General features: G+C 46.2%; 1 protein-coding gene and 1 non-coding gene across 7 annotated transcripts in view; both read left to right on the forward strand.

Moving 5' to 3' along the window:
• Positions 1-20,330, forward strand: part of STRBP (spermatid perinuclear RNA binding protein) — a 150,572-nt gene extending 130,242 nt beyond the window's left edge. For 2 of the 6 annotated variants that reach the window (XR_013404580.1, XR_003722988.2), the window contains 3 exons: positions 1,647-1,691; positions 7,590-7,723; positions 8,365-8,645. Coding sequence is in view for 3 of the 6 variants with exons in the window: in XM_028834224.2 (XP_028690057.1) it covers positions 1,647-1,691; positions 4,225-4,301 (122 nt within the window). In the remaining 3 variants the exon portion in view is untranslated. 6 annotated transcript variants of the gene reach the window in all.
• MIR600 (microRNA mir-600) lies at positions 18,196-18,289 on the forward strand. Its single transcript, NR_032639.1, is given in 1 exon segment — positions 18,196-18,289. It is a non-coding gene; the product is annotated as a microRNA mir-600 (primary transcript).
• Positions 20,331-24,156: the final 3,826 nt, after the last annotated feature.

Below are 24,156 nucleotides of genomic sequence, written 5' to 3' on the forward strand. Positions count from 1 at the left end.
GCTACATATGTCCTCTTGTGTATGATTTAGTGAGCGCTCAGCCTGAGTTAAATGACTTATAACTGTAGACTAAAAATTTTTCATCCCTCAGAACTGTTTCAGTTGTTCCCTAAAAGCAGTTTACTTCTTCAGCATACATTCAAATGCACTGTCTCAAACAGGAGATTTAGAACTGGGCATTCAAAGAAGACCTAGCCTCTGCCCCAGTGACTGCCTGGAGTAGGACCAGATAATTGAATAAACACAATGCAGTATGATGCAAGTGTAACATGGGTTGGGCAAAAGAGAACAGCAAGCCTGGGAGACTTCGTAGAGGAGGTGATAATTGATCCTGGTCTCAAGGGTGAGTTGCAGTTGGTAATCCAGAGAAGGAGGGAACGAAATCATTCTGAATAGCAGAAATGGTTACAAAAAAAAGGAGTTGTAATGTGAAAAAGCGCCATTTGTTTTGGGTACTGTGTAAAAGTGCCATGGTGATTTTGTGCCCTTGTTCTACTTTATAAATTTTTTTCATTAATAAATGAATAATAAGTTGTTATTGTTATTATTGAGACATGATCTCTCTCTGTTGCCCAGCCTGGAGTGCAGTGGTGTGATCATGGCTCACTGCAGCCTCGACCTCCTGGGCTCAAGTGATACTCCCACCTCAGCCTCCTGAGTAGCCAGGACTACGGCATGCACCACCATGCCCAGCTAATTTTTTGTTTTTCTGTAGAGATGGGGTCTCACTATATTGCCCAGGCTGGTCTCTAACTCCTGGGCTCAAGCAGTCCTCCTGCTGTAGCCTCCAAAATTGCTGGAATTACAGGCATGAACCACCACACCTGGCCCCAAGTGATTTTTATTTATATATTACCTATATCTAAGCTCTTTCACTGAAAGAGTAAAGATTGCAGCTTCTGTTAATATAGATAATATTTCTAATCCCTACTAATATGGTATAAAAACTTCTTTGTACTAGCTTTTACTTAATAATGTGGGCCTTTTTCATAGGTACCAGAGGCTGATGTCAAAGTCACCAGCATTTACAGAGAGACCCTGTACTTGGGCCAGAAATTGAAATATCAGCAAGTCATAGACCTTGCCCTTGGGCTCACGACCTGACTCATATGCCCGTTTTAATGACCATAGAGACCTCAGCCTGCTCTCTCACTACTTTCTGAAGAGACTTGGAAAGTTCTGTTTGCCAACTTTGAGAAACTGGTAGTTTGAGTGGTTTTAAGTATTCTTTCATTCAACAAAGTATATTTAGTGAGTGGCTACTATATATATCATACATTCTGCTAGGTTCAGATGATGCAACGCTGGATAAGGTTGGCCAGGTCTCTGCTACTCTAGTGGGGAACACAGACAAGGAACTGATAGTTAAAATAGAATGTGGGGTCAGTGAGTGCAGTGAGAAAGAGATGTAGGAGAGTCTAGCATATCTAGGAGAGCCTTGTAGGCCATGGTGAGGAGCTCCCACATCTTAAGCAGGCACACAGAGAGTGGCTAGACTGGGACCATTCTGGCAGTGGTTCTCATTCATCGAACATCTGAAAGAAGTCCTTCAGGCCTAGGGTGCTGAGCAGGTGGTGCTTGTGAATTGGGCCAGTGATGATTGCCCTGGGTCTTGGACTGATCTGCCTCCTTCTTCTTTGCACTAGGCTATGGAACACCATATGGTTACAGCACAGCTGCCCCTGCCTATGGTATGTACACCGTCTTACTGATATCTCCTCTTAGCGACTGTCACAGCAATCCAAAGCACAGTTTCTATCTAGGGTTTTTGTAAATTAATTGGAGGATCTCAGATTTATTCATTCTAGTGACCCAACTTAAATTCCCTTTGAAAATGCCACAACCTTGTGGTTCTTGGTTTGGTTGGAGTTGCTCTTCTCTCCGCTTTGCCTGATTGAAGGACTGCTTGTTCTAATTGCCTGTTTCTGACCATATTGAAATTAAATATTTTAAGTAGTTCTTCTTACAGCCAACTGATACTCCATTCAAAGGCTACTGAAGGGCCATACCCAGTTGCTAGCTTGGCTGCCTACCAGTTATAAAGCCATACTTAAGTTTCTGGTTTGGAACCGTGTGAATTGTGGGTAACTTAAGTCAAGAATAGGAACTGCTTACTTCAAATTTGTAGTCTTCATTCTTTTCCATAACTTTGCTTTGGGGTTGAAGTAAATGGATATCATTGGCCCTAGAGAGGAAGTGATAGTGGGTTTCACCAGCAGTCTTAAGTGCTCACTGCAGGAAGTCTGTAGTACATGCTAGAGTATCATAGGTGTTTCTCTCCTCCCCTCTAAAATAAAAAAATAAAAGCAAATGCATAAATGAACCCCAGTGGCCCTTTGGATAACTTTTGAATGAGGTTTATGTGGCAATGGAGGCAATAGGTTTGGAGTCAGTGATATGCTTTTAGACATTTTTTTCTATTCAGGTGCTACATGTTATAGAATCAGCCATCTGCAGGGTGTTGTCATTGAGAGAGGAGAGCATGAGAGAGTGTATGTGCAAGAGTGTGTGTGTCAGCATGCCCCAGGCTGGGTGTGCATGCACACAGAAGGGAAAGGCTCTTCCCATATTGCCAGTCTCAGCGTTAGTCCTCTACATGAGCCTCAGACCTTCGCGTTGTGCTTTTTCTCTTCACGCATCTGCTTTGCCATTTTTGTTTGGATGCAAATTGTGTTCCTAAAACACTGCTGAACTGAAGCTTCATCTGATTTTGTAACTGGATATAAGTAGAAAGTGAATAGTTTGACCAGTTTGACCATTAAAATAGTTTATATCCTAGAAAGATGTGAAGCTACGAGGGTCAAACATTCGGAGCAAATTTTCTTTTAGGCAAAGTGCAGAGCCTGGAGCTACATCCTTTAAATCTTCTGGCACACTCAGGTGTGGTCAAGGCTTCCCCATATTTTGAACTGAGCCATATTGGGTAACTAGGAATTGGAGACTAATGCAATAATAAGCTTACCCAGATTTCCTTCTAAATTCAAACTCTCTAGTTCCTTTGGGTTTGGCCATTTGCTTTTAACTATTCAGCTGGCTTCTGGGTCTCCTGACCACCTCATCCTCTCTGTGATTTAGGTCTGGTCCATTTATCCAAATACATTTTGGCTCACTAGACTCACTGTACTATGTCTTGTATAAGCGCCAGCGCATCTGCTGCTTGGGGCAGATATTTAAATCTGTGTCTTTCTTTTAGACGTACAGTAAGTTTCAGATTCTTCAGTAAAGGTTTGCTAAGAGTTTGATTTTTCCTTTGAAAATACTTTTGTATCTAGATTCTAAGTTACATTCCTGTTTTTCCTTGGTCTTTTTTTCTGTCTTGTTCTTCCCTTTCCTCCTTTAACATTACACTTTCACCTTGTGGCCTCTGAGCCCCCACATCAGAAGCTCCTCTTTCCCATGTGCCATATAACTGACTTCCAAAGCTGGTGAAATTTGATGCCCCCATTTTTCACATAAAAGATTTGGTTTTTAAATGTTACTGTGATGCAAACCTACTAAAATGATGCTTTATTTGGCTGTGAGGTAAATATGTCTTTGGCCTTTGTGAAGCTGTTGCATGTGGGGTGGTCTCCCTCTGGTCATCTGGTGCTCTTGAACACCTGCTGTTGCTGCTTTGTGATTTCTCCGTAGGTTAAACAGTAGAATAGGGATAGGAGCAGATTTCAAATCATGCTTGAGTATGCAGAAGTTTGTGAGGCCACAAGAACGTATTAATTACAAATTCAGAAAGCAATTAATCTTTCCAGATTTGCCATGCTAATATTGGCCATAGCCATTAAGAAGTTAAATAAATGCCTGGCCATGGCTCCAGCTGGAGCTGAGGTCTGCATGGAAAGCTATGCTTTGAACCTTGACAACCCGTTTCTCCTGGAATATGTGATATGCCACATTGAGAACCAATATGGATTTCTACAGTCAATTTAGAACATCATTCAATAGCATTGCTTTTGATTTTCAGAATTCATGGCAGCTCACTCAATGAAATTGCTTCCTAGATGTAGCCATCCTGATTTTGAGAGTGGAAAATATTATTTATCAAAATATTAAGAGCAATTTCAAAATAGATCTGTGAGTGATTTGTGGGCCTCTTGCAAAATGGTATACATGTTGGCTGACTGATCTGGAAAAGGTTAATGATAATTACTGTCAGATATTTTTTTACCTGAAATTTTTATTGGAGTATTACAACTTATTTGGAGTCCTCTCCGTTTCTTTTCTCTGTAGGTTTACCCAAGAGAATGGTTCTGTTACCCGTTATGAAATTTCCAACATATCCTGTTCCCCACTACTCATTCTTTTAGCAAATGACAGAAGCTAATTCCTATTGAACAACAATACAGTACAATACAGAATGTTAGAGAAAAAGCCTTTTTATCCTGCTTTCTTTGAACACATACTTGATCAAAATTATTTGTAAAGAACATCTTTCCTACTTTTTGATTTTAACAAATGCAAATTTAGTTCTCTAAAACTTGAAAAAAAAAAAAAAAAAAAGAAACCAGTTCTGTGAAAACGGTACCTCATTTCTGGAAAATAACTTATACCAGCCCTTCTGTTCTAGGGAAATAAAAGTCTAGCAGTTCAAAGTTTAAGTTTTAAGAGACGTATCAGATTATGTAAAATTAAATTTGTGAAGGATGTATAGAGTCTCAAACACGGATCACAAATAAACTGCTTTGTTGTAACACAGAGTACTGCCTGGTTCCTGATGCAGTCACTGATTCTTAGTTGATTGATATGTATTTGCCCCAGGGCACTTTAATTTGGGCTGTAGTTATTTTTTTTAATACAATAGAGACTTTTCATTTAAACTTTAACTTTGTAAATATTGAAGTGTGTAATAAAGCCAATAAAATATGGGTTTGAATATTGTTTTAGCTTATTATTTTTGATATGTTTTGGTATCAAATTACAAGGAATTGAAAACTAATAACTTAGCCCTAGAAGCCCATTCACTTGTAAGCAAACTGCTAAAACAAAGCAAAGGTGATTGTTAGTTTGAGCCAGTCTACTTACTTTGTAAGCCCTTTGTCCTCCTGTTGTACAAGGGCATCCCCATGATAAAGGTTCCATTTTGTTATTCGAGCATCGCTTATTAAAATGATGGCACTACCCAGAGATGGGGAAGGAGAATGTGATTATCCTAGTTTATGAATTTCCAAGTTTTTAAAAATAATAAATTAATCAATCACCCTCTCTTGTTCTTGTGGCCTTCTTCACTCTGTAAGATATTGTGTTCACTCCCTGGCTTTTTTCATGCAGATAGAAGATTAGCGATTTTGCTGGGATTCATTGAAGGGTCTCCTTTCCTCTTCAATTACATCAGAATCTAAAGCAGCAACAGGGTCCCCATAAAAACTTGCTCTTCGATTGTCCCAGTTCTTGTTGAGTGCTGCTGTGAAAAGTGACAGGTTTCAGCCATGGGTCAGCATTTCTTTTTAAGACACCTGATGATGCTGGTGGAAATGGATCAGTGGGTAACATTGTGCTGTTCTGTAAAGGGTGCAGACATAAGTCCTCCACTTGCATTCTCACCTTGTTTGGAAAGCCAATGATGTTACTAGAAGGTAAATGGTTTCATTAAGGTACTCACCCCCATGAAAGAGCAGCAGTGTGGTCCCCTGTCAATATTTATAAGGCACCATGTCTTAAAAATGTCTGTTTTTAGTATGAATTAGCTTTCGTTTTCCCTGTTAAATTCTGCTTTTGGGAACTTGACAGGGCCCATCCATGAGAATGGGCTTCACAAAATATGGCAAATTTATGTACCAAATTTCTCTGGGGCCACTAAATAAAGGTGGAACGGGCAATGTACAACAAATGTTAGTGTCACTGCTCAGATATATATTACACAATGATTAGTTTGTTTCTTCTCCTTGGTCTTTTGTCTTTATTAGTGGTGGGTGATACTTTAATAAAACCTCATCACTTGCTGGAAATAGCTGTAACTTATCATTCTCATCCTGTGCATTAGTGGCTAGACATAAACAAGAGGGCCCATTTCAGCTGGGAGTTTTCATGTTTCATTGATGCGTTTTGCTGACCTATGGATGAAACAGAGCCATCACTGAGAAGAAAAAGCATGGCTGATAGTGTACAGTTTTTATTAATTAAATCTTTACAGTAGTCCTCATTGTCTTTGGAATACTATTAATTGGCAGCTGCAGCTGTATTGTTATTTGAAATTGGTCATCAAATTTGGATTCCACGTTGGAATCTCTCTAGAGATTTCTCGTTAGAAAATTCTTTTGAAGTAGCTGACTCTGCTTCATAACTCATGCCCTCTGTAATGGTGAAAAGGGAGCTGTGCTGTTTTCCAACATGATGGCAGTCATTTCAAATGGTTTCTACCAAGTCTTTTTTTTTTTTTAATTTTGTTGTTTGTTGGAAGTTACTAACCATGTTGTAAACCTGCCCAGTTGCTGCAAACTTTTACATTTCTCTGCTTTACTTAAAATAATCGAGCTGTCAGTCCTTTGTTAGAAGTGGTAACCATGCAAGTTCAACTGTTTAAATTCTGTAATGAATTAAGCGTTCCCCCCCTCCACCTGTTGCCCTTCCCACCCTTCCATTTTGTAATGAAAATTCCACTTACAGCTGAAAGAGCAGAGAAATATAAATGAAGCTCTTGGCTTCACCAAATTGCCTGAAATTAACATAAAGTTTTGCTTCTCTGCTCTTTTCTCCACTGTAGGTGGTTTTTTCATTGACAGCCCCTATTGCCAGCCTCTGAGCGTCGCACCATTTATTATTCACTTGGGCCCTCAAGATTTCTTCTCTGACTTCTAGAACCATCAGGTTGTCTGGCTTGAAATGGCAATTTCTATGTCTTGGTCTTAAGAGCAATGTGACACCCTGAGGCTATCCAGCTTTCAGACACCACTCTGACACCTTCTTTTTGAAAGCAATGACTGATCATTTTAAAGAAGAGCAATACTCTGTTCAAAGCCACGGTGTCTGTTTTAAAACTTTTCCTTTGGAAACCTAGCAATATCTGTACTTAACCCCTTTTTAGCATAGTTTCTTGTCAGGGAGTTTATAGATGAGTGTAGAGCTTAAAATTCGCGTGTGAGCTGTGCTATGTTTTCACAGTTTTTACACTTTTTAGCATATAAATAGTTACATTCCTGACTGCGTCAGTTAGTGTTGTTATAATTTCTCAGAAACAGGGGTCCTCCTTGAAGCCATATCCTCTGCATGGGGACTGGCCCCATGACTAGCCAGGGATGTGGCTTGCAGCTTGTGTTTCCTCAGGCTGCAGGAGTACCCCATCTCTTGTGCAAGGTAATTGGTCCAGTAGATTTCCAACATACCTCATGCTGACTAGATGAAGTGCATGGGTGGTGATACAGTAAGGAGTTGAGTTTACATAGTTCTGAAGTCGTTTGTAGTCTCTCTCAAATTGTTAGCCTGGGGAACCAACCACTGAGAGATTTTGCTGGTATTCGCCTTTTCTTTTCTTTTCTTTTTTTTTAAATTTTGGGTGAATGTTTGAAAATCATGAATCAGCCACCGTTATTAATTGAAGAGCTAGGAATACCTCTTTAATGTATTTTTAAAACTGGTGTTGGACCCTCTGTGTATTTCAGGTTAATACTTTTAAGCAGTTTTCAGCACGTTTATCTCACTTTATTCTCGTTCTCCTCGGACCTTCGTAGCCATATCACTTGTATAAAATAGGCTGAGATATAGTGACTGTAAGCTGTGATCTCAGTATACAAAGGTAAGCTCTTTTATTTTCTGATTAAAGAGAAAAATAATCAATTAACACAACATGCATATATGACAATCATATATGATGTATTTGATCTCTTAGGTCATATGTCATCACATTACCTTTAAAAATTGTATGGTCTAAATGTAAAATAGTTATTTTTCAACATTTGTTTTAATACCCTTGTAACTGCTTTTTATTCAAGACAGACATTTCACTTACACTAAGTGTGTGTGTGTGTGTGTGTGTAAAAACTTAGGATATAACATGTATGTAAATTACACATACCTGTTTAAATGTAAGAATTCAGTGATAGGAACAGTTCATCTAAGAAGATTTTAATGACAGGGCACTCTTTTGGCCAAAGCAGTGGAATTTCCTGAGCAGCAAGGTTGGTACCAGTGCTGGTGGGATCCGTGTGTGTAAGCTGTTACACAAGCTGAGGATCAAAGTGCCAATTTCTCAAGGGGAGAAACTTCTCCGAGAAATGAAAGTCTCTGGTCTGTGTTGTATGCCCTAATACAACAACAGCAAGAAGCCATAAAAAAAAAAGCAATAGAAAATGAAAAAAACAAACAAACAAACAAACAAAATATGATGGTAACTATGGAAAAGTGTATAATTGACTGAGCTAAGTTAATTATTTGCAGAACCAACTTCAGCAAGACTCGGGGTGGTGAATATCGAGTCTGCGGAGACCGAATAGACTTAAAGCAATCCATCTGTCTTTTCCAGGTTAGGTAGCTAGATTATTTATTTCCCATCTTATTCAACCATCATGGAGTTCATGTAAAGATGTGAGGGTTAGGCAGATATTTTAATAAAGATTTGCTTCATTTAGGTGTGTCCCATAAATGCATTTAATTGTGTTAGATGTTCTGTGCTAAGGCTGTATTTGATATATGTAGATTAAAATGAATTTCATGTTTCATATTTGTTTCTAAGTAGCAGTTTCTTTTGATTACTCACTTTAAAGTTGCTGGAACAACTCTTGTTTTTTCCACGCAGAATCTGTATGTACATTTAACGTGGCTTTGGCATCTATAAAAGGCTGTACGAGGTATAGCTGACTAGTACTGAGTGTGGTCCAGTCGTGCTGAAGCAGCCCGTTGCCTGTTAGGTGCCAGGTCCTCTTCTGGGTACAAGTGAACAGAGGCTGTGACCAGTGGAAGCATTTTAATTCTGACAGTCTCCTTGTTGTTGGAATTGGGCCTATTACAAATATCTTACTTTGGGAACCAGATACTTTGTTAACTGTGGCAAAAAAGAATATTAGCCCAGTCATTAGTTTAACTGTAAACTATTTAATGTAGGCCCTCTGACATCACCAAAATAGGTGTCACTTGGAAATTCACTCATTTAAAATATTTCCCTGGCAGTTTTGAGAGCCTGAAACCTACTCTGGTTTATGTTCATGGACCTCGGTCCAATATGTGAATGTAATGAAATGAATAACAAATACTCCAGTCCTTTCCGGTTAGTTTTTATAGTAGAGCAAAGGACAAGGTGGTTAATTTAAACACTGAGCACATTTTTTTAATGACAAATGAGAAAGTTTCACCCTTATAATCAATCATTCACCATAATTTCCCTGTTTCCTAGATTTCATTAATAACTGGAGGAAAATCTTCAGTAGTGAGTTAGGGGAAAGAACTAAGGAGATCCCCCCTGCCTTCCCCGCCCCCACCCCAGGAATTAGATTTCAAGCAATCCAGAGCCCTATACACCAGGGTCATTAAGAGCAGTTAAGGCTGAAAACAACCTGCTCTGTGAATGGTCTTCCCCTAATTCCCATTCATCTTATGCCAGTGCCTCCTGAGAGAGGGTGTGGCTACCTCTGAATCCCTGAATGAGAAAGGCTGTGCGCATTCAAACTCATACTCTGTACAGTCTGACGCCATGCTGTCCAGTGAACACAGATTCCTCAGTGTTACTAGGAGTCCTGGAAAGGAGACGGGTGGTAAATAGGTAACAACAGCAGAGCCAAGAGACTACTGCTGAGGTGGGTTTCAGTATTGATGTGTTTCTCTGTAGCCCTTATTTACAGAGCACAGAGCTAGTACTTATATAAGAATGAGTCCCTTCCTTCCTTAATAGCCTCTTCCCGAAAGACTGTTTTAAGTCAATAATTCCAGTTGAGTTGGTTGTAAGAATAGATATCCTTTCCCACATTATCATTTTAGGTAGGAACTAACAGATTCCATTGATGCTTTGAAGCAGCAATCTTCGGAGGTTTTTAAAAATAGTACCATAATGCAAATTAGGTTATGTAAGCTTTACAGCACAGCTAGAAATAGAGACTAGAAACCATGTGGGAATCTGGGCCAAAGAATTTCTCTCCTTCCAGCACATTCCCATGGGGCTCAGGAATTAGATGAGTTAATACACATAATATGTTTTGAACAGTACCTGGTGCATAGTACGTACTCAGTAATATGTTGAGTGTTGTTACCATGGTTGGCCGAGGTGAGGATGAATGTGAGGGGGGCGAGGCTGTGCCAATAGGTGTTGGAGAGGCAGGTGCATGGCCTGCTCAGGGTGGAGCTGTGTCGGTTCATTGGTGCTGATAGGCTTCACTGCCAGGCTTTGGGAGAGGACTCCTGGTATCTAGGGCTTAGACAAGAAACGCACCCCAAGGACCTCGTGAGAGCTAGTGTGGTGGCGTTGCTGTGGATCCAAGCTTCAGGAAATTGCTCATGCGTCTGTTACAGTAGTTAAATTACCAGCCAATCTGCTGCCAAGGGTTTGTAAATACTTTTTTTTTTTTTTTTTTTTGCGTTGGGGGGGTGGTATTTAAGGGTGCTTAGAACTTCATAAGGGCTGATCTTAGAATATCTACCTGCTGAGTCCAAGTGTCCAACCAGTGCGTTAATAATTTTTAAAAAAGGTGTTTGGTTATAGCTGCCTCCAGAATGTAACCTTCAGGGCTTACCCGTGTTTAGTAGGTGGAAAGCAAGTTCCTTTACAGCACAGAAAGGAAAGGAGGAAACTGGTGTGCTTAAAAGGCCGTTGACTAGGATGCTTCTCTGAAAAGCACTCCTATAGCTTGTCTCTTCTAGTTAGCTTTGATACTTCTGGGGGAAAAATCTGCACTCCTCACCATATGAGGCCTCCCTTCTGCCTATTAGTCTTAGAGAAAACGTATCTGCCCATCTATTCTTCTTTCTTTTTGTCTATCCATTTACTTATCCATCTATCTGGACACAGTTGGGAAGTTTCTTTTCGATAAGAGGAAAATGGGTACATGATGAAATTGGTGCTTTTGGATTAAACAGAGGGTGCACGTCTTACCTTCCATTCCTTTGTGTGTCTGCAAAGATTCTGGGGGCCTCTGCAGAAAGGTGGTCAGATGCATCCTTGGCTGTTGGTAAGAGGTGAGCTAAGTGGGAAACATAGACTGGAGCCCTCAGATGCTCCAAGTTTATAAAAACTGTGTATAGACAAGGACTGTTACCTTTAAGGAGGCAAATAAGATTCACCTTGTAGTCAAGAGGTTTTTCTTAAATCTAAGAAATACTTGTTTAGCTAATGTCTTGGCAAAAGGTAGTGCATTCCCCCCGGGGAGGCTGTTTGGTGGAGTCTTTGCCTCGGTCAGCCAGCATTGAGGGAGGACTTCTTTTTTTGCCTTGACTCATCAGTCGTTAACATTCTAATTAATTACTCCTTCTGAGGAGGGTCTTGGTCTCTCTTGGCAGAACTTTGCCATTTCTGCAAATGAACTGTGCCATCCTGCTGGTGGGCAGGGTGAAGATAGCCACCATTTGCCCAGGCAGTTTCACACTGGACTAAAGGTCTCTGCATTCAGGTGTCCGCTAAATGCCCCAAGTAATGAGGTGAACAGTAGCCCTCAGTTTAGGTCATTTGGGGCAGCAGTAGATTGAAGAAGTAGGAAGGGAAGGGGAAGGAGAGATGCCACCATTTGTATCTTGTGCGCCGGGCATTTGGACATTCTTCTGAATTCTCCAACTACCTTCTTGGAAGTAGTGGTATCCCTAGTTTACAAAAGAAACTGATGCTCCAAGTTAAGTGCTAGAACCATTCATGGAACCTAGCTCTGTTCTAAAGCTTTTTCTGTTCCATCTGCTGTGGATTACAAGGCTGGGGTTGACAGGACCGGCTCTCCTGGAAGCTAGGCCTTCTGACTTGAGGTGCCTCCAGATCAGATAAACTGGCCTAAAATAGGGCTCTTTTCATTTACATTGGTTGTGAAGAACGATCTAACATGCTGGAAGGACAGACTGAATGGCTGCATTGCATCTGTATCAACAGAGGAAGAAGCATTTTTATCTCAAGCTTGTTTTTCTCTGAATTTCAGTGGAATCTGAGGTATGTGTTTTCACTTAGCTTATATTTCCTGAGTGCATGTTCTCTGCCTGGCCTGAGATAGGTCATGAGGATGTCTTCAACAATTGAAGCCAGACTCTGAAGGCAGGCTGGTGAGGCTTTGGCTCATTGGGGACAAGGAAGAGGAACACAGAGGGGCAGCAGCCCAGGTCTGGGCTGTAAGTACAAGGGGGTGTCCCTGGACAAGTACTCAGCAGAGATGGGTGGTGGCAGACTGCAGAGGTCAGTGGTCATTGCCAGGAGTTTTCCGTGGAGTAGGCCTCAGGGCAGGCTGCCAGCCTGGAGTTTGCTGTCTTTCCTCTAAGTTGGACCCGTGTATGGTAAGCCCTGCTTGGATAGCTTTGGGGTCTCTAAATTGCTGCCTGTGAACCACCCTGCTGAACGTGTTGGATTCTTCTGCTGCTGTCAACCACTTTACCAGCTCCTTGGCTAATGAATGACAGCTGGGTCTCTGCTTAGGCATGGGTGGGTGCAGGGATGGCTGCGGGATCCTTTTCAGGGAAAGGTATTCCTCATCCACCCCAAGTCGTCATCTTTCTTGGCACTTGGCAATGTTTCTGTGCACCCTGCTGTAATCCTGGAGGGGAACAGGAAAAAGGAACCTTTGAAACCCAGGTTGTCGTGTTCTAGATCATGACTGTGTCAGGGAGAATGAGCGCCTGGCATTCGTAGAACACAGTCCTCTCTGAAGCCCTTTCCCACTTGTCATCTCATGGCTTGCTGCACTGGTAGCCCTTGGAGAAGCGCGGTGCATAGATTGTCGTTCCCACCCTGCAGACAGGGAGAGCGGAGCCCAGAGAGCTCTCCAGACCACCCTGCTCGTCTGTGGGAAAACATTGTGGCTCCTCACTAGTTTTTACCCACCAGAAGAAATAACATTTCTTAGACTGTTCTTAGACTTAACAGCAGCCCTTTCCGAGGAATTAGTTTTGAATTTCACCACGACTGGAATTAGAAATTTTCTCCTTTTACAGATGAGGAAACAGATGCTTAGATAAGGTGATCTGCCCCAAATGACAGTGCGGTGAGTGGCGGCGCTCACCCAGTCTGAGGCTGTGCTCTGAGCGGGTGGTTTGCGTCGCTAGTGCAGACCAGCGTCTGTTCTGTCTCCCAAGCCCCCTTGGCTTCTCTGCGATGTGTTCTGCTCACCTTTCCTCTAGGCTTCTGGGCTATCCCCTGTGCGCCTTGAAACCAAGCAGAAACCAACCCATGTCTCCCTGATCCTTCCTCAGCCCCCTAAAATCCAGCCTTCCTGGCTCATTATGTTTCTGGTTCCTTTGTCCGTGTGCTACTGGACAAGGCGGCCAAACGGTCAGCTCTGGGCCCGGCAGCCTGGGTTTTTTTTTTTTTTTTGCCAGCTACACAGTTGGGGTCAGTTTCTACAGATGATCATTTCATGCTGTAACTGAACCCTATAATAAAGTGCAAATTCGTTAATTGCCACTTGGAGAGCTCCTCAGGGCTGGGAAGGCGGACAGCGGATGTACTGTTGGAAGTATGTTATGTTCAGCCTCATCTACGTTTTGGTTTTTGGCCACATCCTCCGTTCCTGGCTCGGCCTTCAAACATGTACTCTAACCCATGGGATCACGGCCACAATAACACATTTTCCAGAGCAATCTGGTGTTGGGATCCCCTTGGATTCTTCTGTCATGGGACTTCTCGGAAGTCTCAGCTTTCTAAAACCCCTCGTTCCTGCAGAGGCTATGTTAAAGGAATATGGTAGGCATCATCTGGGAGGTCAAAGACCTATGGAAATTGGCACCTGGGGAACTCAGGAAAGCTGAAAGCACCTTGAAATGAGATGGAAGGACCAGGTTAAGGCTGGTGAAGAGGAGACTGGAGAGAACGTGGGCACTCCCGCCAGGTATTTTTTAAGGGATTATGTTTATTTATTGTATGTGGTTCCAAAGGGTAAAAGACAATTATGGGAAGCCAGTGGGGCAATTTGAGCTAAAATACACCTCCCGCGATGACAGACACGGCCTTGAGAGAGCAGCTGAGGTGCGACATGAGCTCCCTGTAATCGGCATGTTCCAGCAAGAAGCCGGTCGTGTGGATGGCAAAGAGGAAATTCTGTGGAATGTCAGTTTGGACGAACTCTGATGTGATTGGTGATGCTGCCAAGACCGTGTCTCCCTTCTTGGGCACGTAGATTTATTGAGAGAAAACATTCACCGTCACCTACTGCTTCTTACCAGGCTTTGTGTTGGGGCAGAAGGAGCAGTGGAGAAAATGTCAGAATTTGCAGCTTAGACAACTGAGTAGAAGGTGAAATCATTGACCCAGATGGGGAGTACAGGGAGGGGAAGAAAGAGGCTCAGGGGATTTGAACAGAATGAGAGTCATCCTCTTCTGTGCAGGCAGAAAGGCTTCAGTGGGTCTCCCCCTCCCTGCTAGGGCTCCTCCTTGTCGGCTCTGGGCTGGGGGCTGGCAGACCCATTCCCAGGTCTCCTGCCGAGGGCAGCAGAGGAGCCAGGCCTCAGGAGAGAAGTGCTTACTGAGTAATTTACCAAGATCTATAGGCTTCCCACTGAGACAGACAGGGGATCCCCAGGAGGGGAGTCAGAGGCGGGCCTGGCATGCACAGAGAGAGTGTGCCCACTTGGAGAGCATGAAGGGCCTTGCCGTCGGACCTGAGATGGTTAAGAGTGAAGTGGCAGGTGGGACACACAGTTTGCAGTCACTTCTTGAATGGCCCTGGGTGGTGTGTCCTTCAGTGATGACCATCCTCCACGATGGTAAGTTCCAGAGGGTCGATTGGGACAGTTGGATAGCCAAGGACCAGAGTCAGGAGGGAGGACTGATGAGCACGAGGCTGTTGCCATCGGCCAGGTGAGGCATGAGGGAGGCTGATGGAGTGCAGCAGCAGAGGGATGGAGAAGCAGGAATGACATCTCCTCACAGGCCAGGCTCCTCTGCCGGACTGGGTAGGGATGGGAAGATGATGGCCCCCAACCCTGGGCCAAGGAACAACAGCACCCATCCAGGGGAGGGGACCTGCTGGAGTACTTCTGGACCACTGCTCAGTGGGCAAGAGAGAGAACAATGGTGTCTCTGACCAGGACGGGGGAAGGCAGGGGAGTGGAGGAAGATACTGACAGGGTACAGAGGAGGTCGAATGGAGCGAGGGCCATCTCCACTGGGCTAGGAAATGGGGCTTTGGTGGGCCACACTCCATCATGCTGGAGCGCTCCGGCTTCTCCACTGGTGGTGGGTGGGGAGGGGCTTGTGATCTATCAGCATCTTCACCCTTTCCGAGTTTCTGCTGGGCTGGGCTTTCCAGCCAGGAGTCACAGGTACCGGGTGGTCGTTCATACTGAGGCCTTTTGCTTGGCAAAAAGTTAATCCGGTTTTGTTCATTTTTAACCTAAGCAAGGGCTGGAGGTTGTTGGATTCAGCGTCTGTGGAACAGTCTGTAGCCCATGGGAAGGTGTGGATATTCTTTCCCAAGTTCTTGAAGGACGGAAAGGACCATGAACTTGTGACCAGAGGATTGGTTTTTGGTGTCAGTTTTCGGTCTGTCCCAGTGCTGCCACTTTTGCTTCGAAATGGACAGAGAGCGCTGAAGGCCAGCGTGAGTTTCTGCACCTGTTTCCTACAGCTCTGCTGGGGACTGCAGCTCAGGTGGCAGCTGTGGACATGGATCCAGTCAGCCTTTGGGTGGCCAGAGCTCCAGGGCCAGGTGTCTCTTAGCTGCAAGCAGCCTTCACTGTTAACCAGCAGGCTACACAAATCTCACGTCTAAAGAGGTGAAATGTGAAAATATATGGGAAGCACCGCCTTAGACCTGTGTCCACAAATCTTTTCTGTAAAGGGCCAGATAGTGAGCATTTCAGGCTTTATGGACCATGTGGTCTCTGCCACAGCTGCTCAGCCCTGCCACTATTAGCACAAAAGCAGCCAGAGACACTACGTAAATAGATAGCATGGCTGTGTTCTGATAAAGCTTCATTTACAAATACACAGGGCCGTAGTTTGCCAACCCCTGCAAAGTAGGGAGTATTTTGCCAAAGTTGGCTGTATTTCGCCAACCCCTTAGACTATAGAGATGACTTACCCTTTGGCTTAATCTTGACTGGAAACTTCCTTCCCATCTGCTGCCTGGACCCATCCACCTCCCCACAAAGGCTTCCTGAGCATCTCCTCTGTGTGAGCACTGGCTCAATGCACAGGACGGTGTAATTCCTGCCCATATGGAACTTAGGTTTTGAGTAACATCGTACAGAACAGGGCTCAGAGAAGTCCAGGGTGGTAGGGTCTCAAAGAGAAGGGCTGAGGGGGAATCAGGAAAGCTCTGAAGGCAGGCAGCTCTGGAGTCGGGCTTAGATGAGGAGGAGGCTGCAGTTCTCCAGGAAGGGAAACAGGACCAGATGACGGATGAGATTGTGTTGAACAATGAGGACTTCCGCATAGTCACACAGGCTCATGGGGTCCGCTCATAAAGGACCAGGAGGGCCAGGCTCAGGAGCATGGACTGGATTCTCTGGGCAGTAGGGAGCCATTGGACAGCTGTGCTCAGGAGGGTAATGTGATCACAAATGCTTATTAGAAATGTCACTGGCTATGGAGGACCATGTCTGTGGTTCTAAGTTATATCTTTCAGTTTAGTCTGGACTTTTTGGTCAAGGTACTTTTGGTGTTAGAGTGGGGAAGAGAGGCCCAGAGAGTTGGACAGATGGTCTGACCACTGGCTTGTAGTCAGTGAGCGCCCCACCTTTATTTTGACATGACAGAGCTTGACAATCTTCCTTCTTCAGCCTTTTTCTTTTCCTGCTATCCTAAAGATCATGTACAAGGGCAGGATAAATGAAACATTCTGTCTCCAATCTAAGGTCGGCTTGGGGCCTCAGAATATGAAGGTAAAGAGGCGGGGACGGACTGCCCCTTACTTCAGAATCAAGTCACATGGCGGCAGCGCTCTGTGGAGCAGATTGCTTCCTTTGTACATGCCCTGGGCCTGTGGCCAGCAGGCCTCAGAGAAGAAGAGATGCTGACCTCTCGTCTCCAGAGGCTGCCAGCTGCTAAGGGAGGTTGAACCGACTACCCTTGGGGGTGGACTGCTCTGGGCCGGGCCTGATGCCAGGCGTAGGGGACTGAGGTGAATCAGACATGGTGGTCACATTGAGGAATGCCCAGTGTAGTTGGGGTGAGGAACAAACCCACGGGTGTTTGTGGCGCCTTCTGCTGAGCATGGTCTTTCCTCTCAGAGGGGTTTCTAGGCATGTTGAAGGGAGCTCCCATTCAGCACATCGGAGAGGTGCCAGGGACGTGAGCTGCCGCCAGCCTGATATGAACAGAAGTTGGGAGTAGCTACTGTCGCTGTGCATAGCCAGGAGCACAGTGTCCGCTGTGAAGGGGCAGGTAAGGCTGGAGAAGGATGGCCTAATACAAGCGCCTCCACAGATGCTGATTCAGTGAAGCCCCGTCAGCCCTGTGGGGGAGGTGAGGATCACATGCAGCTCGGAGAAGGCAAGGCACTTGCCCCCCTGCCTGAGCTGGGAGGTGGTGGCCAGCTCCACATAGCGCTGTCCCAAGATGCTGGCGAGGCGGGACCAGCCATGGGCTGGCGGCGCTGCACCGTGACCCCCTTCCACAGGGCCCAGCCTTGTTTCTGGCCCTCCAGGACAGAGTCAGGAGGTGAAGCCTGTGGTGCTGTCCCAGCGCAGTCGGGCGAGGCGTGGGGAAAGGCAGGAGGGAGAGGTGCTGTGCTCTGAGCAGCCTGGCGGGCCCTGGAGAGGCAGGAAGCCACCGTATACTTGAGGAACTGGGTGCTGCTTACTCTCAGTGAAGTTGTGTTTTGCTCATCTCTGAGAATCAGGTGAGGGCTACAGAAGAGAGTTGTCCCTGGGTGGCTGCTGTCTTTAGACTTGTCGGGCTCCCTCTGGTACAGAAGTGCCTCTAGGATTTTGCTGCCTGGTCTCCTCTCTTATGGACATGGAGTGGCTCTCAAGTTCTTATGGTAGGTGTGGAACTTCTCAGCTCTAAGGAGAAGCACTTGCTACATTTTCTAGAGAAGTTTCTGGGTTCATGGAAGGGAAACTGACAAACTGGAGCCTGGCACAGATGGACATTGGGTAAAGAGAATGCAGCCCGTCCCTGGCTGCAGTGCCAGGCGTGGCCTTTCATGTGGCAGCAAGTCACTTACTGTGTCTCCAGCTTCATAGGAAGGCTCTTGTCTGTCAGGCAGTGGAGTTACAGACAAGAGCCTTGCTCAGGCCAGCCCTGCCCCTGCCTCTGCCGGCAGGCACAGGCGCTTCGCCGTCTGCCCTGTTTTCCTGCTTAGGGAAACATGATGGTCAGAACATTTCTTGACTCTAACCAAAATATTTCTGCTGCTTTTGCAAGTCAGATTCTTTTCATTGTTCACGGAAATGGATCAAGAACAGGAGTTTTAGCGAGAGAGGTGGTGAGAAGTTCCTTCTCCACCTGTAATTTGCAAATTGTGTTTTAGGTTTCCAGCCTCTTTCCTCTGTTCTGGGTATCTTGTGCTCTCCACCCTTGAGGGATTTTGGTGTGGTGGGTCAGTGCAAGACACTCGATCCAGACACACACATTTCCAAGGCACTTTCATGTCACTTACCAAGCCTCCTTGTGTGCAGGTATCAATTCACTGGCTCCCTTAGGCTGCAGTCCTGACCCCCAAGGTAGTGATGGCAGCCGGTGCATGAGGTATGATTTGGAAGTAACCAGGCAAGCCCTGGTTGCAAAAAATACCTCTTCTGTCCCAACAGTAGGCCAGAGGTGCTGCCATTAGATGCATCCCTCTACCTACCCCCGATCACTTTTCATGCTCAGGCCAGCCTTGCACAATCAGGTTCCGTTCACTCTGCACCCCCATTTCTTAGATGGGGTACTGAGCACTGCTTTTCCTTTAGCTCACTTAATATGGCAGCTTCTCAGGGATGGAACCTACCATGGCTGTGGGAGATGCTTCGCTACTACTTTACTACCTTTCCTAGGGAGGGCAGCTCATTTTTAGAAATGCTGCTGGGGAGCCAAATTGTAGGCATCCAACCAGAGGGCCTCGCTCTCTGCCTCCCAGGAATCAAGGGTTGCTCTGGCTCTCTGAGGAGCTGTCTCCAGCCTCCAGGTGGACGTCCTTCCCAGCATACCAGGGCTTATGGAGGCAAAATGAAAGCTGGTCCACGTGGGAACCCCCTGCTGTTGTCCTTTCCTTGGGCAGACATCATACACTTTTTAGCGCCTAGCAGTGTTCATCCTGTTTTCCCCAAAGCATCCTTGGACTCAGGCCTTTCATCCTGGACCCATCTGTCTGGGCTGTTGTGCTGAACCTTTGGTCTAAGTGGTTGGTTGGTCCAGCTACTTCTTCAAAAGGAGGTTTCCTAAGGTAATCATCAGTTAGGGCAATTGTACTTCCGGGAACAGTGAGGCTGATGGGCCTGTTCCCAAGGCTGCTTTGGCAGGGGGTGCCAGGGAAGGGGCCGGCCTAGGGCCAGGTTCATCATACCATTAGCCCTACAGCCCCATGCCTTTGTGTCCTGGTTTCCCCGCCGTGCAGTGGTCCTGCAGGAGTGGAGCCTGTAGGACTTGCTTCTCACCCACTCCAAGCAGAACTGTCGGGGAAGGAGGTGGGAGGTGCAGCCAGTCTAGACCTGAAGCTCTCACACTAAGGAGTAAGGTAGGCCTGCTCAGCCTTAGCCCTTCAGCAGCCCCAAGGGTGGGGGAGGCAGGAGGCGGCTGAGCGTAGTCGTGGATAGAAACCTTTCCCTACTGCACGGTCACACACATGGCATTGGACTCCTGGCTGTAGCTCACTCGGGTCCACTGAAGACCAAGTTAGTTTTTAGAAATCGATTTAAAGTTATCTATCATGTATCTATTTACTGTGTTTTTCTGAATACGCAAGTGTAAATAGTATAATTTGCAGTGCAAAGTCCTTGGCAATAAGTTTGTGTATTATGTTTAAAAACACTGGAAACCACGACCACCATGGACTGCCCTTCCCCTCTGAGGCAATTATTACATGTAGGACTCTGAACTTTAAACCTTCAGCGTGACTGAAGCAGCAGCCTGCACATGTGGACGGTCATCAGTGCCTCGCCCAGAGATGCCTGGCCTTCATCCAAAGGGACCCTGCTGCCACAAGTCCTCCAGGCAGCACCCACACTGTGGCTCCTTCGCGCTGAGTATGTTGGACTCTGCCATAGACTGACCCTCTTGTCTGGCTGCTGCAGTTTGTCTGTAATGCCCTGACATGTTGCATTTTCCCCATTTGGATAAATAAAAACAAATGCTTCTGTCACACACAGTAATGGACTGTTCTGTGCAGGACCCACTCTGGTAAAATGAAGGATACAGCTTTGGTGAAAGGTTCAAGTGCAGGCTCCCTTTTCGTGGCCCTTAAGGCTCTAGTTCAGTACATGTTACAGGTTCTTCCATTCATGCAAAGGGATGGAGGGGCCGAGGACGTTTGAAGGGGGTGGGTGGCTCCTGATAATGGACAGTGATTTGGGTGAGGCCAGGGCCTAATTTGTGATCCTATTAATGATCCTTAAAACCCTGCCTCTCTGTGGTGTGAAGTTTCCTCAACATGAACCTGGCAGCCTGGCACAGTGAGTGGTAAGTGATGTCATGTTGAGTGCTGACCTCTTAAATCGTCACACCTGTTCCCGGGGTCAGTAATACCCGGACAGACAATACAGATCGGGAACCGAGGCTCAGGGTTAAAGGACCCTGCCCAATGGTGTCGAGCTTCTAGAGGGCGGCAGCAATTGGAACCCAAAGCTGAGGTTCTTCCTCCTGCTGCCTGGTCCCCTGCAGGGCTTCTGCAGTTGAGCTGCCCTAGTAATTGAGAGCTCAAGACCACAATGTAGTCCCAGCCCACTTGGAGGGACGAGGACGAAGATCCGGCAGCCCAGGGAAGTGGCCTGGTGGGGAATCAGGCCAGGGGCTGCTGCTGCTGCCTCCAGGTAAGTGGAGAGTTGTGTGGGCAATGGCGCTGCCTGTTTTTGCCTCACTTTGTAACTCAGGGCCCCGTCTTCTCCCTATACATCATCAGGCTGGATCTACAACGAAACAAGAATTGACTGAAAGAAGAGCCGGCCGGGCCAGCCCTCTGCTATTACCATCCTCCTTCTCAGGTTTCCCTTTCTGAGATTGAGGGACAGCCAGGCTTTCTTGTTCACAATTGCCACAGGGCTCAGCAGCACAGGAGACAGGTTGTTGAGGTGTATCTGGGAGAGAGGAAGGGAGGGAGCATTGTCTTTCTTGCTCTTGGGCCCTGAAAGAGGTGAAGGTGATGGTGTGTGGTAGGAAAGACTCAACTTCCCAATGGTGTGGTCACAGGCAGACCTTTCACCTTCACTTTCAAATTTGGGAATAACATCACTGAACTCAGGGGTGTTCTGACGACTGGAGGGAGAAGAATACAGGAAAAGAGCCAAGGGCGTCACAGGAGAGCCCAGCAGCCCTGATGAGCCAGGTACTGGACCCACTGCACAGATCAGAACTCGGGAAGGTTAAGTGAAATGTGCATTCAAGGGTATGGCCTGACCTTGAACCCTTTTGAGTTTCTGTGTGTGTGGCTTGCAGTATAGTGCTGACAGTTTATACCTACCTGCAGCCCACAGGGCCATCTTTAAGCAGCCACCCTGTGGTTACTGACAGAAGTACGAGTCAGCATCCCAGCCGTCTCTCTGAGCCCATCTCTCTTCACCTATCAAATGGGGAGGGCAGAGAACTCAGCACTCATGTCTGTTGTTCTGGGAGTGCGTCAGTGCCCATTCTGGGCGGCTCCAGTCCTCATGTCTGCCTGCTCCAGCTCTCCTGTTCTTTCATCACCCCCCAAATGAATCTTAGAAGAGGATTAAAATCCCAGCGTCAGAATCAGGCACATCCCTAAGCAGTGGAGTGAGTCTCCAAGGCCCAAGGGGCCCATGCCCCTGCTGCGCCCCCTCCACACAGGCTCTGCTTGTCACAACTGTTGGGGCAGCTCAGACATGGGAGCTGCGTTCTGGGCTTATTCTGGTAGCCCGTGGCTCTTCACCCTTTCACTACTCAACCCCTGCCCCTGGGACTTGGAATTCAGAAGAGGTGCAGACACTTTGGGGCTCTTGGCATTCGGTCTGAGCCACTGCCTCCCCACTGAGAATTATCAAGGCCCTGGAAATCAGCTTGGTTTGCAGCAGGGCCTGCCAAAGAAGGTCCACTCAGCCTGCGGTGCATGCTTGCTGACCTCGTGAGCAGGAGACAACAGGTGCCCAAGGTTGGAACCACAGTCTGAGTGGCCCAGCACAACTGCACTTCCTGCCATAGTCCCCTCTGACCATTGGCCTTGCTTGCCCACTTCCCTCATAGCCAGGTTTCTTAAAATCTATACTTGCTTGTCTCTGCCTCCTGCCCTCCCACCTCAACTGTAGTGGCCACTGCCCTAACAACCTTCCAGCTCCCAAATCCAATGAAGCTTTTCCAGTCCTGCCCTCATCCCCACCGCAAAGTACTCTTGCTCTTCTCTGGCCGTCCGTGCTCCATTCTCCATGTCTTCCCTCCTGCTCCTTGGATGGCAGCTCCTAGCCCTTGCTTAAGCTGTACATTACCTAGGCAGTCTCTCCAGGCTCCTAGCTTCGGCTTGCTCAAGCAATGGTTCTCAATCATTTGGCCCCCTCAGGGAATATTCGGCAATACCTGAAGACATTTTTGGTTGTGCCAGTTGGAGTGGGGTATATGCACTAGCATCCAGTGGACAGAGGCCAGGGATGCTGCTGGGATTACACAGGACAGACCCCCTACAGCACAAAAGTATCAATCAACCAAACCATCAACAATGAGTTCTAGAAACCCTGTGCTAGAGATGCCTAACCAACAACTGAGCCGCTGCAGATTGCCAGTATCTCCAACTTGCAAGTCCCAGACTATTTCAAATCTCTACACTGACAGCTAAATGTATCTTCCTGGTGTGTCGTCACTCTCACCAAATTTTACTGACTCCGTTCTCCATTCCTTATTCTATCATGTATCACCTCTGCTCACACCCTTAATTTCTTCTCCCAATTTTCCTTCCTAAAGGATCAACAGGGAACTGCTCAAAGTGCAAGTTAGCTTAACCCATTTATGCCTAGTGTTCCATTATTGGAACGCTAAGCTTGTGGGAGTTATTTCTATCCTACTGCTCAAGGTCATCGCCAAGGTCTGATTTTTCACACAAAAAAATTTGTAACCTCTGGCATAAATGGGTTAAAACTCTCCAGTGACTCCTCATCAGCTCCAAACTCCATGGCATGGCCACAACCTAATTACCCAGTTTCATCTCTCAATCACCCCATCTCAAGCAGACTTAACTACTACTGTTCTTCCCACCTAAATGCTGCTGTCCTCTTGCTGCTCTACCTAGCTAGCAGGTCCCTTAGTTGTCAGTCACACTGTCCCTACCACTTTGTCCCTCCTGCATTTACACATACCTTCCCACAGAATCCCATACACCTGTACACGACTTACCACACAGTGTCACTATTATTATTCTCAATCTCAGCCTCAACATAACCAGGGGACCTCCCCAAAAGCAGGACCCTCATCTGAGTTGTTTTAGGCCTGTGTGCCAAGACTGAATAGTATACGGACTCCTTTTCTTGGGCCAATACGCAGCTGCAGGGATGAGGATTTCTGCCGAGTCCCTACACTACTGAACATCGAAGCCATGTGACAGGAAAAGCATGGAGCAGGCTGATGCAGAATGTGGATCCCAGAAATGTGTCCTCCAGCCTGCAGCCTGTGAGCATCAAAGGGACCTAGCTGTGCTCTGGAGCCACAGTCCTGGCTTCTGCAAGAGTACCTGCCAGGGGCTGAGTCCTAAGCTAGAAACTTTCCTAGTTTCCTTGCAGTGGAGAAAGACAGCGCAGGGCCCACCTGCTCTCTCATCTATATCTCTATCCCTATCAATCATCTATCCATCTTATCTATTATCTCTCATCTATCTAATCTCCTTCCTACTTCCCTCCTCCCCCTCCCCCCCCTTCCTTCCTCCCTCCCTTCCTTCCTTGCAGGCATGAAGCTATGGTCTGTTCAGCCTGCATCCACTTAAAGGCTAGGCATAAGTGGGGTCCTGGAGGGCAGGTCAAGCGGGGAGGGGGAACCATAAG

Source organism: Macaca mulatta, chromosome 15, assembly GCF_049350105.2.
Source record: "Macaca mulatta isolate MMU2019108-1 chromosome 15, T2T-MMU8v2.0, whole genome shotgun sequence".
Classification (NCBI taxonomy): Eukaryota; Metazoa; Chordata; class Mammalia; order Primates; family Cercopithecidae; genus Macaca; species Macaca mulatta.